This window comes from Leucopleurus acutus (assembly GCF_964270905.1).
Source record: "Leucopleurus acutus genome assembly, chromosome: 3".
NCBI classification, from domain to species: Eukaryota; Metazoa; Chordata; class Mammalia; order Artiodactyla; family Delphinidae; genus Leucopleurus; species Leucopleurus acutus.
In genome coordinates, this window is record NC_139145.1 from 67,040,065 (window position 1) to 67,060,578 (window position 20,514).

At 38.1% G+C, this 20,514-nt stretch overlaps 1 protein-coding gene across 1 annotated transcript in view; it reads left to right on the top strand.

Moving 5' to 3' along the window:
• Window positions 1-20,514, top strand: part of MEIKIN (meiotic kinetochore factor) — a gene marked incomplete at both ends in the record, with an annotated part of 138,938 nt that overhangs the window by 44,806 nt on the left and 73,618 nt on the right. Inside the window, 3 exons of the mRNA XM_082835047.1 lie at window positions 961-1,031; window positions 16,876-17,040; window positions 18,565-18,645. Coding sequence (XP_082691173.1) covers window positions 961-1,031; window positions 16,876-17,040; window positions 18,565-18,645 — 317 coding nt within the window. The remainder of the gene's footprint in view (window positions 1-960; window positions 1,032-16,875; window positions 17,041-18,564; window positions 18,646-20,514) is intronic.

Consider the following 20,514-nt stretch of genomic DNA (forward strand, 5'->3'; position numbering starts at 1 on the left):
CATCCTCAACACCTTCCTGTTTGTCATTTCTGTCTCTAAGTACTAATTTTATCTTTTACAGAACTCTCAAACCTACAGCTTCTCTCTACATTGGGAGATGAAGATAAGAGGAATGATTAGCCTCAGAGTTTACCAGATTTAGCAAATAAAGATAGACAATGCCCAGTGAAATTAGAATTCAGAAGCAAATAATTTTTAATATAATTATGTCATGAACATTGCCTAGGCTGTACTATTACACAGAAAATACTTAAACTAAAAAGAATTTGTGATTCATCTGAACTTCACATTTAAGTGGGCGTCCTATGTTTAATCTCTGCAATGAGGCTGGAAATATGTAAGCAATACAGGGATTATAAAAATAGGATTTTGTATGCCAATTTAAGGAGCTTAAGTTTTAACTTGAGGGCAGTGGAAAGCCTTTAAAGAGTGTTAAGCAGATGATATTAGATTTGTATTTTAGGTATACAGTGTGGATAGTGGACTGCAGAAGGAGGTGATTTGAAAGGCTATTGGGATCTATGTAGCAGGAAAGGTTTGGGGGTACAGATAAAGTTTTTGGTAAGATGAAAGAGGCCTGAGTATGTTTTAAGTGCTGGTAGGAAAGTTGGAGTAGAAAGGGAGAGACTGAAAATACAGGATAGTAGAAATGGAAGGATAATTAATGAAGAATTCTAATCACATGCAACTTTCTCTACTAATTGAAAGGTAAATCTTTTATATACAGTTTATTTACTTCTGTGAAACCTGGAGCTCTTGAGATAAAGGTCCTTTTAAGAATTCTTTCTCCTTTCTGTAGCAAGTCAGGTTGTTCAACATACATTAAGTTTTTCTTCTAAAACTATTACAAAATCATAGTCATTAAAATCCATTTTTTCCTCAAATTTGAGTTCTCTTTTCTGTACTTAGAGTTAATGACAGGTTAAATAATGAAAATACTAAAGTATATTTTTATTATAGATAATGCATCTTGTGGAGTTTTACTTGCTGAGAAAAATTACCCTTCAACCCCTCAAAAAACAAAGAAAAAAGCAAGTATTGAAGCAGAATAACCTTATAAACCATAAATTTCATTAATATGGGACATACTATTTTCTCTTAAACAACACTTTTATAGGAATTATTTTTCAGCTATTTAAGCCAATAATGGAAAACATTTTTGGAGCTTAGCAATTAGATTGCATTATTGTTGCATGAATATATACTCTATATAAAGTTAATGAAAGAGGATTAAAACTTAAAATTTTTCCAATTTCCTTAAATTGGATGTCTATTAATAATTAATTTAAAGTGAAAATAACACATTTGCTTTGTAGCCAGAACAGTGTTCTATACTAAGGAACTGAAAATCAGTACATTAGGCCTGGAGTCTAGAGGTCTTTGGGGAGGAATTCAGACTTGATTATGTATATAACAGGAGCTACTATCTGAGTGGCTACTCAGAGTAAAGTATTATTATCCTTTTCATTATATGTTTTTTATAGCATTCCTATCAGGTAAGTTTTTCATTTGTTTTATTTTTTAGCAATTTTATAGCTGAGAAAAATGAGGTTTAGATATTAACCAATATGCTTGAGGAGCTTGTGGCAAGTCATTCTCAATCTAAAACCTGTACTTTTTCCACTGTACCATATGGTCACTATATACTTTGGGGAGCAAATTGAAAGAGGGCAAGAGTGTCAGCAGGAAGATTCATTAATAGAAAGTTGCAAAGGTTTTTGGTGGGAGATTGTGGTGGCTTTAACTAGGATGTTTTGTAGGAAAGATGGAATAATATGCGTGGATTGAAGATAATTTTGCCTATAGAGTTTATGGATTGGACATAGAGGATGAAAGAGTGAGAGGTGTCAATAAAGGCTTCTAGGTTTGTGTCTTAAGCAGCTTTGATGGATAAAGGTGCTATATAATGTGATAGGAAAGGCAGGAGATCTGAAGGCACATAAAGATGAAAATGTTGGAAGGGCCATTGGCTGTAAGTTTCCAGGTCAGGAAAACAGAACAGGAGTATACAATATTATAGATATTTTTAAATTCATGGTAATGGGTGAAATCACCTGGGAAAGAGTATCTAGAGAGTAAGGAAGAAAAGGGGGTCCAGGATCAATTCTTGAAAAACTCTACAGTCACATGGAAAAGGAAAAGTGGGCAGAGAGAACAGGGAAAATAAACAGCATATGGTATCATAGAAGGTAAAGGAGGAGAGCTTTTGCTCCTTAAAGGGAGAGTGGCCAACTATGCTGGGTGCTGCTTGGAGGTCCAGTGTTATAAAGAATTTTGAAAAATGGGAGGACTTCCAGTTTCTGGTCCAACATGAAAGGAACTTAGAAGTCACTACTCTGTCCTAACAACAAGTAGAAACTTGAACAAACTGAAAAATAAGCAACTCTTTATAGATCTTTCGAAGAAGTAAGTAAAGTCACATGGTCAACTGCTACACCAAAATATGGAAAGACAGACAGGTGGATACATAGAATAATGACTTACCAGAGCAGAAACACATGAACAGAAACCTCCCTGTGAACCAGTGCTGGGGTGGGAAACCCAAAAGTGTGATTGATTAATTGCTAAAGGCTCAGTGTGGACAACTCTGAAAGTTAAAAACTCAAGAGGGACCCAGTCATCAGAGGAACCTCCACACTTTGTGAGTTTTACCTCCAGAAACTCTACCAGATCCTCACAGTGAAAATCAGAGAAGAATACCCTCATGCTTCTGGTAGTGGAAAGGGAAAAGGAACCATTTTGAAATACATCAGAATATTCTGTTCTTCTTAACAAAGCCTGCCCTCAACAGAAAGTGTTTTACAATAGCCTAACTTGCTGGGGTTTTATCAGAGCCTAACCTACCTGGGGAGGGGAAGTACCTGATTCCAGCTAGCTCTCCCCTTCCAAGTGGAGGAAGGAAATTATTCAATTCCAGCTCCCTCTAGCCTTCCACATGGGCGAATGGAAGTACCCGATTACTACAAGATGGTCCTTTCTAGCCATCCTGTCTCAACTCAAGGGGGAAAAAACTGAGAAGAACCGGTGATGTTTGCAGTCCAGGGGCACAGGCTCAATAAAAGACTGAGACCTAATCATAGAACTGTAGAATGCTTCCCCATCCCTACAATTTATCAGTGCATTACTAAAGACGTATTCTCCACAGTTGCTATTACCCAGTACATCATGTCCACATTTCAGCAAAAAATTACAAGCCATAGTAAAGGGCAAAAATTACTGTTTAAAGAGGCTGAATAAGCATCAGAGCCAGAGACAGATGTGGCGGTAGTGTTAGAATGATCAGACCAGAAATGTAAAATAACTATGATTAATGTGCTAAGGCAGTTATAGGAAAAAGTAGACAACATGCAATATAAGCAGAGAGATGGAAATTCTAAGAAATAATCAAAGGAGTGCTAGAGATCAAAAACACTATAGCAGGAATGAAGAATGCCTTTGATGGACTCAGTAGTAGAATAGACACAGCTAAGGGAAGAATATCTGAGTCTGAGGACACGACAATAGAAACTTCCCAAACTGAAAAGCAAAGAGAAAAAAGGACTAAAAAAAAAAAAAAAAAAGAACTGTGGGACAACTACAAAAGGTGTGACATATACATAATTAGAATTCCAGATGGAAAGAAACAGAGAAAGGAACAGAAGCAACATTTGAAACAATAATGACTAAAAATTTTCTAAAATTAAAATGTCAGACATTAAACCACAGATCCAGGAAATTGAGACAATACAAAGCAGGATAAATGCCCCCAAAACTACATATAGAAATATCAGATTTGAACATCAGAAAATCAAGCAAAGAAAATATCTTGAAAGAAGCCAGAAGGAAAAACACCTTACCTATAGAAGAGCAAAGATAAGATTTACAGACCTCTCCTCAGAAACCATTCAAGCAAGAAGAGAGTGAAGTGAAATATTTAAAGTATTGAGAGAAAACAACCACCAACTAGAATTCAGTACCCTGTGAAGTTATCCTTCAAAAGTGGAGGAGAAATACATACTTTCTCAGACAAACAAAAATTGAGGGAATTTGTTGCCAGTAGGCCTGCCTTGTAAGAACTATTTAAAGTTCTTCAGGAAGAAGGAAAATAACATGTCAGTATAGGTTTATCTATCTTAACAAATGTACCACTGTGGTGTAGTGTGTCAATAGTAGGGGAGGTTGTGCATGAATGGGGACAAAGGGGTATATGGGAACTCTGTACATTCAGCTGAATTTTGCTGTGAACCTCAAACTGCTGTAAAATATGAAGTTTGTTAATTTTTTAAAAGTCAATTGCATTTAGGATCAAGAAGGAAATTGATGACTTTGGCAATAATAATTTTAGTGGACTAGTAAGGAAACTAGATTGGAATAGGTTAAAGAGTTATAGAAATTGAGAAAGTATAAAATACATAAAGAAGCAAATTGGGACATAAACAATATAAAATGTGTGTCTGGAGGGGAAAGTAAATGTGTAAAACTTTTTAATGCAATTGAAGTTAATTTGTTTTCAGCTCAAAGTAGACTATTATAAGATGTATTATGAATGCCTTAGGTAATCAAAAAGCAAAAATCTGTGAGAGATACACAATGATAAAGAGAAAAGAATCAAAGCATACCACTAGAAAAAAAAACCCATCAATTCACAAAGAAAGACAGCAATAGAGGAAGAAAGGAGCAAAGGAACTATAAAATAATCAGAAAGCAATTAACAAAATGGTGATAGTCCTTACTATCAATAAGTCTGCACCTCTCAGTAATTATTCTAAATGTAAATGTTTTAAATTCTTCATTTAAAAGATATAGAGCAGCTAAATGAAAACAAAATAACTATATGCTGTCTACTAGAGACCCACTTAAGCTTTAAGGACACTAAGGCTGAAAGTGAAGGGATGGACAAAGTTATTCCATACAAATAGAAACCCAAATAGAACAAGGGTAGCTATACTTATATGAGACAAAATAGATTTTTAAGTCAAAAGCTGTAATAAGAGACAAAGAATGCCATTATATAGTGATAAAGGGGTCAGTTCATCAAGAGGATATAAAAATTGTAAGTATATACTTACTGAATTTTGAAGCACTGAAGTATATTAAACAATTATTAACAGATCTAAAAGCAGAAATAGGCATCAGTGCAATAAGAGTAAGGGACTTCAATACCTGACTTTCAAAAATGGATAAATTATCCAGACTGAAAATCAGTGAGGAAATAATGGACTTGAACTACACTTCAGACTAAATGCACCTAACAGACATATACAGAACATTCCACCCAACAACGGTAGAATCCACATTCTTCTCAAATGCACAGGAAACATGTTCCAGAATAGATCATACGTTAGGTCACAAAACAAGTCTTTAACAAATTTAATAAGATTGAAATTGTATCAAGTATATTTTCTGATTGCAATGGTATAAAACTAAAAATCAACAATAAGAGCAAAGCTGGAAAACTCAAATATTTGGAAATTAAACAACATACTTATGAAAAACCGATGAGTCAAAGAATAAATCAAAAGACCTATTAAAAATATCTTGAGCGGGGGCTTCCCTGGTGGTGCAGTGGTTGAGAGTCTGCCTGCTGGTGCAGGGGACACAGGTTCGAGCCCTGGTCTGGGAGGATCCCACATGCTGCAGAGCGGCTAGGCCCGTGAGCCACAACTACTGAGCCTGCATGTCTGGAGCTTGTGCTCCACAACAAGAGAGGCTGCGATAGTGAGAGGCCCACGCACCGTGATGAAGAGTGGCCCCCGCTTGCCACAACTAGAGAAAGCCCTCGCATCGAAACGAAGACCCAACACAACAAAAATAAGTTAATTAATTAAAAATATATATCTTGAGGGCTTCCCTGGTGGTGCAGTGGTTGAGAGTCCACCTGCCAATGCAGGGGACACAGGTTCGTGCCCCGGTCCAGGAAGATCCCACATGTTGCAGAGCGGCTAGGCCCATGAGCCATGGCTGCTGAGCCTGCGCGTCCGGAGCCTGTGCTCCGTTAACGGGAGAGTCCACAACAGTGAGAGGCCCGCGTACGGCAAAAAAAAAAAAAAAAAAAAATCTTGAGACAAATGAAAATGGAAACACAACATACCAAAACTTATGGGATACATCAAAAGCAGCCTTACAAGAGAAGTTTATAGTGTTAAACACCTACATTAAGAAAAAATTAAGACCTCAAGTAACAGCCTAATCTTATACTTCAGGGAACTAGGAAAAGAAGAACAAACTAAGTCCAAAGTTAGCAGAAGGAAGAAAATTAAAATATTAGAGCAGACAGAAATGATCTAGAAACTAGAGAGACAATAAAAATGATTAAACTAAGAGTTGGTTTCATTAAAAGATAAACAATTGAGAAACTTCTATCTAGACTAAGGAAAAAAGAGAGATGACTCAAATTAATAAATTATAAATGAAAGAGGAGGCATTACAACTGATACCACAGAAATGCAGAGGGTCATAACAGACTTCTATGAATAATTATATATCAACAAATTTGATAACTTAGAAGATATGGATAAATTCCTAGAAATGTACAACTTACCAAGACTGAATCACAAAGTAATAGGGAATCTGAACAGACCAATAATGACCAAGGAGATTAAATCAGTAATTAAAAATTTCCCAGCAAATAAAAGGAACCAGCTAGCTTCACTGGTGCATTCTACCAAACGTTTAAAGAATTAATATGAGTCTTTCTCAAACTCTTCCAAAAAGTTGAAGAGGAACACTTCCAAACTCATTTCTGAGGCCAGCATTACCACAGTTACTAAATTCAGATCAGGGCATTGAAAGAAAATTACAGGTCACTATCCCCACTGAACATAGATGTAAAAATCCTCACCAAAATGCCATCAAACCAAATTTAAGGACACATTAAAAGGACCATATACCATTATCAAGTGAGATTTATCCCTGGGACTCAAGGATGGTTCAACATAGGGAAATAAATTCATGTGATACACCACATTAACAGAATGAAGGGTAAAAACCATATGATCATTTCAATAGATGTTGAAAAAGCATTTGACAAAATTCAACATCGTTTCATGATGAAAACTCTCATTAAATTAGGTATAGAAGGAATGTACCTCATCATAATAAAGGCCATATATGACAAGCGCATAGCTAACATCATAGTCAGTGGTGAAAAGTTCAAAGCCCTTCCTCTAAGATCAAGAATAAGAAAAGGATGCCCACTCTTGCCACTTCTACTATACTATTCAACATAGTATTGGAAGTCCTAGCCAGAGCAATTAGGCAAGAAAAAGAAATAAAAGGCATCCAATTAAGAAAGGAAGACGTGAAATTATCTCTGTTTACAGATGACTTGATCCTATATTGAAAACCATAAAGACTCCACCAAAAACCTTTAGAACTAATAAACAAATTCAATAAAATTGTAGGATACAAAATCAACATACAAAAATCGGTTTCATTTCTATTAACAAAAAACTATCTGAAAGAGAAATTAGAGGGCAATCCTGTGAGATAATAGAAAAAATATATATACTGGTCTCTGCCCCCAGTTTCTGGCACAGAACTCCTAAACCCTTATAATTTCCTAAGTGTAAGAATTCTAGGAGCATCTCTTTGTTTTAGTATGTGGTCTTTGACCTCATCCCTGACACAGGACTCCTACAACCTTGTAAACTCCTAAGTGATAAGAGTACTAGTGGATATTTTGTTTTAATGAAGCAACTCTGGATGGGCTTCTGGATGGCTCTGGTATAGGGACTGGTCACCAGAAAGATGAAGCCATGATTAGAAGCTTGGAATTTTCAGCCCACAGCCTCCCCTTCTCCAGAGAGGGGTGAGGGGCTGGAAATGAAGTTAATAATTGATCATGACTATGTGAGGAAACCTCCATAAAAGTCCCAATAGTAGAGGGTACGGAGAGCTGCCAGGTTGAGCACAGAAGCTCCTGCACTTGGAACTCTCCCAGACCTCACCTTATGTGTTTTTTTATCTGGCTGTTCGTATATATCCTTTAATAAATTGGTAAATGTAAGTAAGTGTTTCCCTCAGTTCTGTAAGCTGCCCTAGCAAATTAATCAAACCTGAGGTGGGGGTGATGGGAACCTCTGATTTGTATCCAAATCAGACAGAAGTTGTGGGTAACCTACTACTCACAATTGTCATCTGAAGTAGGATGGGAACAGTCTTGTGAGACTGAGCCCTTAACCTGTGGGATTTGACACTATCCCCAGGAAGATAGTGTTAGTACTGAGTTGAACTGTAGGCTGCCTAGCTGGCATTGTAGGAAATTGCTTGTTCTGGAGAAACCCCCACACACATTTGGTGACCAGACCGTGCGGGTTTTGTGTGAGTAGTAAAGTAGACTCACAGGAGAAAGACTCATAAGAGGTAAAACAGGTTTTTCCTTTTAAAATCCCATTTACAGTAGCATCAAAAACAATAAAATACTTAGAGATAAATTTAACCAAGCAAGTAAAAGACCTGTACACTGAAAACTGTAAGACATTGATGAAAGTAATTGAAGAAGACAGAAATAAATGGAAAAATATCCCGTATTCTTGGATTGGAAGAATTAGTGTTGTGAAAATGTCCATACTATCCAAAGTGATCAACAGATTCAGTGCAATCCCTATCAAAATTCCAATGGCATTTTTCACAGAAATAGAAAAACTATTCTAAAATTTGTATCAAACCACAATAGAACCGAAATACCTAAAGCAATCTTGAGAAAGAAAAAAGCTGGAGACATCACATTTCTTGTTTTCAATTTATATTACAAAACTATAGAAATGAAAACAGTATGGTACTGGCATAAAAAGAGGCACATAGACCAGTAGAGAGCACACACATAAACCTACGCATGTATAGCCAATTGATTTTTTTTTTTTTTTTTTTTTTGCGGTATGCGGGCCTATCACTGCTGTGGCTTCTCCCATCGCGGAGCACAGGCTCCGGACGCGCAGGCTCAGCGGCCCTGGCCCATGAGCCCAGCCGCTCTGCAGCATGTGGGATCCTCCCGGACCAGGGCACAAACCTGTGTCCCCTGCATCGGCAGGTGGACTCTCAACCACTGCGCCACCAGGGAAGCCCTAGCCAATTGATTTTTGACAAGGGTGCCAAGAACATAAAATGGGGAAAGGATAGTCTCTTCAATAAATGGTAATAGGGAAACTGGATATCCACATGCAAAGGAATGAAACTGGAACCCCATCTTACATTAGTCACAGAAATTAACTCGAAATGGATTCAAGACTTACATATAAGACCTGAAACCCTAAAAACTCGAAGAAGAAAACATAGGGAAAAAGCTTGACATGGGTCTTGGCAATGATTTCTTTGATAAGGCACCAGAACACACAACAAAAGCTAAAATAAACAAGTGGGACTACATCAAACTAAAGAACTTCTGCATAGGAAAGGAACAGTTAGTAAATTTAAAAGGTAACCTACAGAACGAGTGAAAATATTTGCAAATCATATATCTTTTAAGGGGTTAATATCCAAAATATATAAAGAACCTATATAACTCAAGAGCAAAAAGCAAATAATTCAATTTTTAAATGGACAAAGTACCTGAATAGACATTTTCCCAAAGAGCATATACAGGTGGTCGATAGGTACATGAAAATGTGCTCAATCTCACTAATCATAAGGGAAATGCAAATCAAAACTACAATGAGATATCACCTTGAACCTGTTAGGATGGCTATTATCAAAAACCCAAAGCTAACAAATGTTGGCAACGATGTGGAGAAAAGGGAACATTTATACACTGTTGGCGGGAATGTAAATTGGTATAACCATTATGGACAACCATATAGCAGTTCCTCAAAAAATTAAAAATAGAACTACCATGTAATCCAGCAATCTCACTCCCAGGTATGTATCCAAAGGAAGTGAAATAAGTATCTGAGGAGTTATCTGCACTCCCATCTTCATTGCAGCATTATTCACAATAACGAGATATGGAAACAACCTAAATGTCCTTCACTGGATGAATGGATAAAGAAAATGTGATATAAACCCTAAAGATGCTACCAGAAAACTACTAGAGATAATCAATGAATTTGGTAAAGTGGCAGGATACAAAATTAATGCACAGAAATCTCTGGCATTCCTATATACTAATGATGAAAAATCTGAAAGTGAAATCAAGAAAACACTCCCATTTACCATTGCAACAAAAAGAATAAAATATCTAGGAATAAACCTACCTAAGGAGACAAAAGACCTGTATGCAGAAAATTATAAGACACTGATGAAAGAAATTAAAGATGATACAAATTGATGGAGAGATATACCATGTTCTTGGATTGGAAGAATCAACATTGTGAAAATGACTCTACTACCCAAAGCAATCTATAGATTCAATGCAATCCCTATCAAACTACCACTGGCATTTTTCACAGAACTAGAACAAAATATTTCACAATTTGTATGGAAACACAAAAGACCCCGAATAGCCAAAGCAATCTTGAGAACGAAAGAAGGAACTGGAGGAATCAGGCTCCCTGACTTCAGACTATACTACAAAGCTACAGTTATCAAGACGGTATGGTACTGGCACAAAAACAGAAAGATAGATCAATGGAACAGGATAGAAAGCCCAGAGATAAACCCATGCACATATGGACACCTTATCTTTGATAAAGGTGGCAGTAATGTACAATGGAGAAAGGACAGCCTCTTCAATAAGTGGTGCTGGGAAAACTGGACAGGTACATGTAAAAGTATGAGATTAGATCACTCCCTAACACCATACACAAAAATAAGCTCAAAATGGATTAAAGACCTAAATGTAAGGCCAGAAACTATCAAACTCTTAGAGGAAAACATAGGCAGAACACTCTATGACATAAATCACAGCAAGATCCTTTCTGACCCACCTCCTAGAGTAATGGAAATAAAAACAAAAATAAACAAATGGGACCTAATGAAACTTCAAAGCTTTTGCACAGCAAAGGAAACCATAAACAGGACCAAAAGACAACCCTCAGAATGGGAGAAAATATTTGCAAATGAAGCAACCGACAAAGGATTAATCTCCAAAATTTACAAGCAGCTCATGCAGCTCAATAACAAGAAAACAAACAACCCAATCCAAAAATGGGCAGAAGACCTAAATAGACATTTCTCCAAAGAAGATATACAGACTGCCAACAAACACATGAAAGAATGCTCAACATCATTAATCATTAGAGAAATGCAAATCAAAACTACAATGAGATATCATCTCACACCAGTCAGAATGGCCATCATCAAAAAATCTAGAAACAATAAATGCTGGAGAGGGTGTGGAGAAAAGGGAACCCTCTTGCACTGCTGGTGGGAATGTGAATTGGTTCAGCCACTATGGAGAACAGTATGGAGGTTCCTTAAAAAACTACAAATAGAACTACCATATGACCCAGCAATCCCACTACTGGGCATATACCCTGAGAAAACCAAAATTCAAAAAGAGTCATGTACCAAAATGTTCATTGCAGCTCTATTTACAATAGCCCGGAGATGGAAACAACCTAAGTGCCCGTCATCGGATGAATGGATAAAGAAGATGTGGCACATATATACAATGGAATATTACTCAGCCATAAAAAGAAATGAAATTGAGCTATTTGTAATGAGGTGGATAGACCTAGAGTCTGTCATTCAGAGTGAAGTAAGTCAGAAAGAAAAAGACAAATACCGTATGCTAACACATATATATGGAATTTAAGAAAAAAAATGTCATGAAGAACCTAGGGGTAAAGCAGGAATAAAGATGCAGACCTCCTAGAGAACGGACTTGAGGTTATGGGGAGGGGGAAGGGTGAGCTGTGACAGAGCGAGAGAGAGTCATGGGCATATACACACTAACAAACGTAGTAAGGTAGATAGCTAGTGGGAAGCAGCCGCATGGCACAGGGATATTGGCTCGGTGCTTTGTGACAGCCTGGAGGGGTGGGATAGGGAGGGTAGGAGGGAGGGAGACGCAAGAGGGAAGACATATGGGAACATATGTTTATGTATGACTGATTCACTTTGTTATAAAGCAGAAACTAACACACCATTGTAAAGCAATTATACCCCAATAAAGATGTTAAAAAAAAAAAAGACTTCAATAAAATATGTGTTAAACTCAAAAAAAAAAAAAAAAAAAGAAAATGTGATATAGATGTAGAAAATGGCATATTATTCAGCCATAAAAAGAAGGAAATCTTTCCATTTGCCACAATCTGTATGAACCCGTAGGGCATTATGCTAAGTGAAATAAACCAGAGAAAGATAAATACTGTATGGTATTGCTTATATGTTGGGGGAAAAAGCCAATTTCATTACGGAGAATAGAAGAGTGGTTGCCAGGGTCTGGGGGATGAGGAAATGGTGAGATATAGGTTAAACTACAGACTTTCAGTTGTAAGAAAAATAAGTTCTGAGGGTCTGACATTAGCATGGTGACAATAGTTAATAATATGGTATTGTATATTTTAAAAGTTGCTGAAAATATATTTTAAGCTTTCTCACAATGCACACTCCACTAATGTTAACTATGTGAGGTGATGGATATGCTAATTACCTTGATCTTGGTAATCATTCCACAATGTATATGTATATCAAATTATCACTTGTGTGCTTTAAATATATATATTATTATATTTGTCAATTATTCCTCAATAAAGGTGGGAAAAAAAGAAAAAAATAAAGTAAGGAAGTAATGATTATCTATAGAGATTAACTCTGATGGGAAATAGGGGAAAAGAACAGTAACTAGAGGGAGAGGCAGGGTCAGAGGAAATTTATTCTGTTTTGTTTTAAAGATGGGATATGTGGGACCATTTTTTAGGGCTAATGGGAATAATAGAAGGAAAGAAGAGGGAATAGTGAATGTAACTCAGTAGGCAACTGGAGCTCCCTGTGACATAGAGATCTAGTTGAAGTTGACCTGAATTTCACTTTTTTAACCTAAAGCAATGAAAAATCTTCCACATACTTCTATGTTTTCTTTTCCATGCTTCTTTGCTTCCTCCTGGTTACATTTCCCTTTCCTGTTTCCATGCATGCTGTCTCAGTTTCATACTCCATTATCTCTCTCTCTCTCTCTCTCTCTCACACACACACACACACACACACACACACACACAACCACACACACGCACACCTTTCTATACAAATCAAGCATCTTATAATTTGTGTGTCACATGTTACATTAAATGCCATTTCTTATGCTCTTGCATGTTCTGCCCCTTCTCAAAAGCTGTGTTCCTAAGTTTCTCTTCCTGACTATAGCTTTACCATTTCTGGGATGCTGGTCTATGAGAACTTCCTTATATTATTTTGAAGAAGATATACAGATGGCCAATAAGTACATGAAAAGATGCTCAATATCCTTAGTCATTAGGGAAATGCAAATCAAAACCACAATGAGGTATGACTTCATATCCACTAGGATGACTATAATCAAAAAGACAGATAACGGAATTCCATGGTGGTCCAGTGGTTAGGACTCGGCACTTTCACTGCTGTGGCCCGGGTTCATTCCCTGGTCGGGGAACTACAATTCTGCAAGCTGCACAGCACGGCCAAAAAAAGAAAAACAAGACAGACAATAATAAATGTTGGTGATGATGTGGAGAAATGAGAACCTTCAGACATTGTGGGGTGAATGTAAAATAGTACAGCTGATTTGTAAAACAATTTGGCAGTTCTTCAAAATTTTAAACGTGGAGTTACCGTAGGACTCAGCAATTCTACTCTTAGGTTTATACCCAGGAGAAATAAAAGCACACATCCTTACAAAAACTTATACATGAATGTTCTTGACAGCATTTATTCACAACAGGCAAAAAGTGGAAACAACACCAGTGTCCATCTCCTGATGAATGGGTAAATAAAATGTGGTATATCCATACAATAGAATATTATTTGGCAATAAAAACCAGTGAAGCACTGATACATGCTACAACTTGGATGAACCTTGAAAAAACTATGCACTGTGAAATAAGCCAGTCACAAAAGGCCACATATTATATGACCTCATTTATAAGAAGTGTCCAGGATAGGCAAATATATAAAGACAGCCATAGATTAGTAGTTACTTAGGGCTGATGGGGATGGAATGGAGATTGACTGCTAATGGTTATGGGGTTTCTTTTAGTGGGGACAAAAATGTTCTAAAATAGGCTGTGGTGATGATTGCACAACCCTGTGAATGTATTAAAAACCATTGAATTTTACTCTTAAATGGGTGAATTTTATGGTGATTTATATCTCAATAAAGCTATTTTAAAAAATAAAAACAAAAAGCTTCCCTATACTATTATATGGAGGAGAGAAGTCCTTGAAAAGATGAGGAAGGATGAGATCCAGAATACCAGTGGAGGAACTGGCATTTAAAAGAGGAGGGAGATTTCTCTTGTGATATACTTGTAGATATAGTGGTAGCAGGGCGGGTATTGTGCTTAGAAGGACCCCATGCTTCATTTAATGCTCTGTTTTCACCATCTTGACATTTTAAATAGCTTTTAAACATTGGGGCCCCACAATTTTATTTTGCACTGGGCCCCCAAAATTTGAGTCTCGAGTGAGTAGTTGGATGCTGTTTGGTGTCTTTTATTGTTGCAGGGAAGGGTGAGCCAAAGATGTCAGTTGCAGATGGTAGAAGGAAGGAGGCTAGAGGTTTAAGGAAAATTGGGTGATTTTGAAATAGTCATGAGAAGCTAGAGAAGTGTAGAAGAGGTGCCAATCTGTGGCTACTCCTTTTGAGTTTGTAGTGCTGTTGGTATGCCACATTGTATAATTTTCTCCAACACTTAATTGCACTGGTGGTACAGCGGATATTGATGTTAGGGTTCATCAGGCTGGGGATTTGTCAGGCATCTGTGATAGGAGGAGAAAGCGATAAGAAAGTAGTTATAATGATGGTTGGTGGTAGATAAGGAAGGAATAAGACAGGAGAAAGATCATGGATGAGATAACATTGTAGGATCAGTAAACTGGAGATTTCAATGACAGGGAAGTTTATTTCCTGAAGATAATTGTGCAGGGGTTGGACAAATATAGGAAGCTATTTGAATTGATTGATTCTGTAGTTTCTATTGATGGCAAGAGCTAAGTTTGATCATAGAGTGAATGAAATGCCATGAGGGGAAAAGGTTATTGGAAATGCAGAGATCAAGCAACTTAGAGACCAGTTGGTTGGCTGGGTTATTCCCTTGGATGATGAAATTGCTGAGAATGATGACAGGAGTGAGAGAAAAGGCTGTATGCAAGGTGTGAAATTTTCAGTGAAAGAAAGGAGTTAATAGTTGACAGTAAGTACCTCACTCTTTGCTCCATACCTTTGTTCTTTCCTTTGCTTGGACTATATCAATACCTTATACCTCTTCTACTTCCCTCCCCTCCTCTTTCTTTATCATCCTCTTTATCCCCTTACCCTCAACTCAAAATCTTGTCATTCTCGGGCTTCCCTGGTGGCGCAGTGGTTGAGAGTCCGCCTGCCGATGCAGGGGACGCGGGTTCGGGCCCCGGTTCGGGAGGATCCCACATGCTGCGGAGCAGCTGGGCCCGTGAGCCATGGCCGCTGAGGCTGTGCATCTGGAGCCCGTGCTCCGCAACGGGAGAGGCCACAACAGTGAGAGGCCCACATACCGCAAAAAAAAAAAACAAAAAAAACAAAAAAAAACAAAATCTTGTCATTCTCAAATTGCATTCTCCTCAGTTATGTTGAATATATTTAAACTTTGAATATTATTCTACTTTATTTATTTATTTTAATTAATTAATTAATTTATTTTTGGCTGTGTTGGGTCTTCGTTGCCACGCACGGGCTTTCTCTAGTTGCAGCAAGCAGGGGCTACTCTTCATTGCAGTGCACGGGCTTCTCATTGCGGTGGCTTGTCTTTGTTGCGTAGCATGGGCTCTAGGCATGTGGGCTTCAGTAGTTGTGGCACACGGACTCAGTAGTTGTGGCTCGTGGGCTCTAGAGTGCAGGCTCAGTAGTTGTAGTGCATGGGCTTAGCTGCTCCACGGCATGTGGGATCTTCCCGGACCAGGGCTCAAACCCATGTCCCCTGCATTGGCAGGTGGATTCTTAACCACCAGGGAAGTCCCTGAATATTATTATTAAACACATCTTGAAAGCATAAGACAAGTCACATAACTTAGGACAAGCAGTCACTGAACAGTTTTCAGTGCAGGGACTAGTTGGTAAAGCAATACACTTTCTTTTTTTGTTTGTTTGGTTGTTTTTGTTTTTGTTTTTTGGCGGTACGCGGGCCTCTCACTGTTGTGGCCTCTCCCGTTGCAGAGCACAGGCTCCGGACGCGCAGGCTCATCGGCCATGGCTCACGGGCCCAGCCGCTCCACGGCCATGTGGGATCTTCCTGGACCGGGGCACGAACCCGTGTCCCCTGCATCGTTAGGTGGACTCTCAACCACTGCGCCACCAGGGAAGCCCGCAATACACTTTCTTGTAGTTGCAGCTTCCTGGTGTCTTAGAAAGGACTTTTTGTTTTTTAAATGAAGATTATTGCATAATAAAGATATTTATATAAATATATTTAATGTTTTCTCTAAAATTTAGTTTTAAATAGTGACAAATAAATAGATCTTATTGTCATTTTTCTTTTCAAAAACACTATTTGGGAGATGTTACCTTAAATGTGGTAGGACAATTTTTTGAGCTGAGTATATTTCAGACTATTTTGTCTTTCAACAGATTTTTTTTCCTTAAATATATTAAAAACCTTACTTTAAAAAAAAACTTTTTAAGTTTAAAACTTTCTAGTTGAGGGAATTATAGATAGAAATATAGATCCCATTTTAATTATATCAATTATAACACAAATATATATAAAACAATAAAAATAGGACATCTGAGAGATGATACAAATGTTTTTATAGCATTGTAAAATGTGTTTTATGATTCTGAATTTCTTTCAGCCTGAAAAAGATCCTGAACCTAGAGATACAAGTTCTCAAACAACATTAAGCTCTCATCACCTAAATATCAAGGTTCCATCATCTCACCAGAGGTCTGTTGTAGAAAGCAGTGCAGGTAGATCAGTTGCTAAAGTTCTGCTGCCTCAGCCCCTCAAACCTGCGTTGGTAAGCACTGGCCTTTTATTAACTAATTCTTGAAAAGACTATAAAAAGAAAATGTACTTATTAGGAAAATTTAGGTAAGCATTAATGTCTTAGCAAATCTAGGAAAAAATGCAGAGAATCTATGTACTTACAGCTATATACAGGCAGTTTTTTTTTTTTTTTTTAGCGGTACGCGGGCCTCTCACTGTTGCGGCCTCTCCCGTTGCGGAGCACAGGCTCCGGACGCGCAGGCTCAGCGGCCATGGCTCATGGGGCCAGCCGCTCCACGGCATGTGGGATCTTCCTGGACCGGGGCACGAACCCGTGTCCCCTGCATCGGCAGGCGGACTCTCGACCACTGCGCCACCAGGGAAGCCCCAGGCAGATGTTTTTTAAATGGATTGACTGTTGACAATTGTGTCACTTGAGACCACTGGGAAGAGATTATTCCGGCAGAATTAAGAGTTCAGGGCTTCCCTGGTGGCACAGTGGTTGAGAGTCCACCTAACGATGCAGGGGACACGGGTTCGTGCCCTGGTCCGGGAAGATCCCACATGCCGCGGAGCGGCTGGGCCCGTGAGCCATGGCCGCTGAGCCTGCGCGTCCGGAGCCTGTGCTCCGCAACGGGAGAGGCCACAACAGTGAGAGGCCCTAATAACGCAAAAAAAAAAAAAAAAAAAAAGCGTTCAAATGGCATATTGGAGGGGGTAGGTAATACCTGAGAAAGGAAAGCAGGGAGGAAGGAAGATTGGGCTGGAATAGCCTCAGTCTTCAATGCAGATCTGACAAAGGCTCTCCCAGTGGGGAGGTCTGGAGCAAAGATTGTCCATTATAGGAATATTATGTTGGGCTGCTATGCTTAGATGTTGGCTGAGGCTTGCCCTAGAAGATGATGGCCTCAACCTGAAAGCTGAAGCAGATTCTAAAGGTGTTGCAGCTGGGCAGTATCAGCTAACTGCACTCCTTGCAGTGGAACAGCATGTATTATTTGTAACCTTTGCATGGCAATTCCTAGGGTAGAATAATCCCTATTGTTCAGATGAACAGATTAAAAGATCATATAGGTAATAAATTAGAGAACTAACATATTTAGTGTACTAGGTAAATTTACTTATAATTTTTTGATAAAATCTTCCTAATAAATATTCCAGATTATGTCTTGAACAACTAGTTTAAGAGATTTTAAGCCAGAAAGAAAGAGTTCAAGAAAGAAAAGACGAAAGAAAGAAAAAAGAAACCTAACACAACTTCCCTGTGATGTTCAGGTTTTATGAATTTGGGTTCCAGGCTTGGCAGCATGTAATGACACCTATTCAAAGAGATATATTATTTTTACCACATAGAGTTCTCTTGGAGGTTGTTTGACCTAGCTCAAGCCAAAAAATTCTTTAGTTTCTTGTCTAGTGTTTTAAAATTTAATTAGCATATTAAAATTTTATTACTATGACATATGATCTAGTATACTATTAAAATTTTGTTTGTACTGTATTAAGGTATTTTATTTCTTTCTGCTATTCAATTCCCTATTTCACAAAATACTGATAGAACACACATTCCAGTACTTCTGATAAGAAAAGCAGAGGCCTGTTAACAAGTACTCCGTCTTCACAAACAGCTAGTTTAATGGTAAGTGTTATTAGCATTTGGCACTTGTAGTATCTATTTTCTGGCTCCCTGTTCTTCCCATTATTCTATTTCTCTTAGACCAGGGGAATATCGCACATAGACAATAATGTCTGTCATTTCTATTGCATAAACATACTTTCACTGGAAGTACTCTATATACTGGTATACATGAAAGAAAGATTTCTGTCTTCTTTAAAAAAATTTTTTTTATTGTGGCAAAATATATATAACATAAAATTTACCATTTTAACCATTTTTTAATTTTTTCTTTTGTGGTACGTGGGCCTCTCACTGTTGTGACCTCTCCCGTTGCGGAGCATGGGCTCCGGACGCGCAGGCTCAGCTGCCATGGCTCACGGGCCCAGCCGCTCCGCGGCATGTGGGATCTTCCCGGACCGGGGCATGAACCCGTGTCCCCTGCATCGGCAGGCGGACTCTCAACCACTGTGCCACCAGGGAAGCCCCATTTTAACCATTTTTAAATGTGTAGTTCAAGTACTTTCACATTGTTGTGCAACCATCACCACCAACCATACTGAGAAATTTTTCATCTTGCCAAACTGAAATTTCATACCCATTAAACAGTAACTCCCCATTCTTTCCTCCCCCAGTCCCTTGTTACCACCATTCTACTCTCTGTCTCTATGAATCTGATTGTTCTAGGTACTTCATATAAATGGAATCATACAGTATTTGTCTTTTTTGTGACTGACTTATTTCACTTAGCATAATGTCTTCAAGGTTTATCTATGTTGTAGCATGTGTCAGGATATACTTCCTTTTTAAAGGCTAAATAATATTACATTGTGTGAATATACCACATTTTGTTTATCCATTCTTCTGTCTATGGGCATTTGGTTGCTTCCATCTTTTGGCTATTGTGAATAATGCTGCTATGAAAATGGGTGTAAAAATATCTCTTTGTGACCCTGCTTTCAATTCTTTTGGGTATATTTTTGAGGAGCCACCATACTGTTTTCCATGTCAGTTGCACTATTTTACATTCGCACCACAATTTACAAATGTGCCAATTTCTCTACATCCTTGCTAACACTTGTTACTTTCTGTGTTTTTTTAAAATAATAGATGTAAGATGGTATCTCCTTGTGGGTTTTTTTTTAACACCTTTATTGGAGTATAATTGCTTTACAATGGTGTGCTAGCCTCTGCTCTACAACAAAGTGAATCAGCCATACATATACACATTCCCGTATCTCTTCCCTCTTGCATCTCCCTGCCGCCCACCCCCCTCTAGGTGGTCACAAAGCACCGAGCTGATCTCCCTGTGCTATGCGGCTGCTTCCCACTAGCTATCGGTTTTACATTTGGTAGTGTATATATGTCCATGCCACTCTCTCACTTTCTGCCAGTTTCCCCTTCACCTTCCCTGTATCCTCAAGTCCAATCTCTAGTAGGTCTGCAGCTTTATTCCCATCTTTCCCCTAGGTTCTTCATGACCTTTTTTTTTTTTTTTTTAGATTCCATATATATGTGTTAGCATACAGTATTTGTTTTTCTCTTTCTGACTTCACTCTGTATGGCAGACTCTAGGTCCATCCACCTCACTCCAAATAACTCAATTTCGTTACTTTTTATGGCTGAGTAATATTCCATTGTATATATGTGCCACATCTTCTTTATCCATTTATCTGATGATGGACACTTAGGTTGCTTCCATGTCCTGGCTATTGTAAATAGAGCAGCAGTGACCATTGTGGTACATGACTCTTTTTGAATTATGGTTTCCTCAGGGTATATGCCCAGTAGTGGGATTGCTGGGTTGTATGGTAGTGCTATTTTTAGTTTTTTAAGGAACCTCCATAATGTTCTCCATAGTGGCTGTATCAATTTACATTCCCACCAACAGTG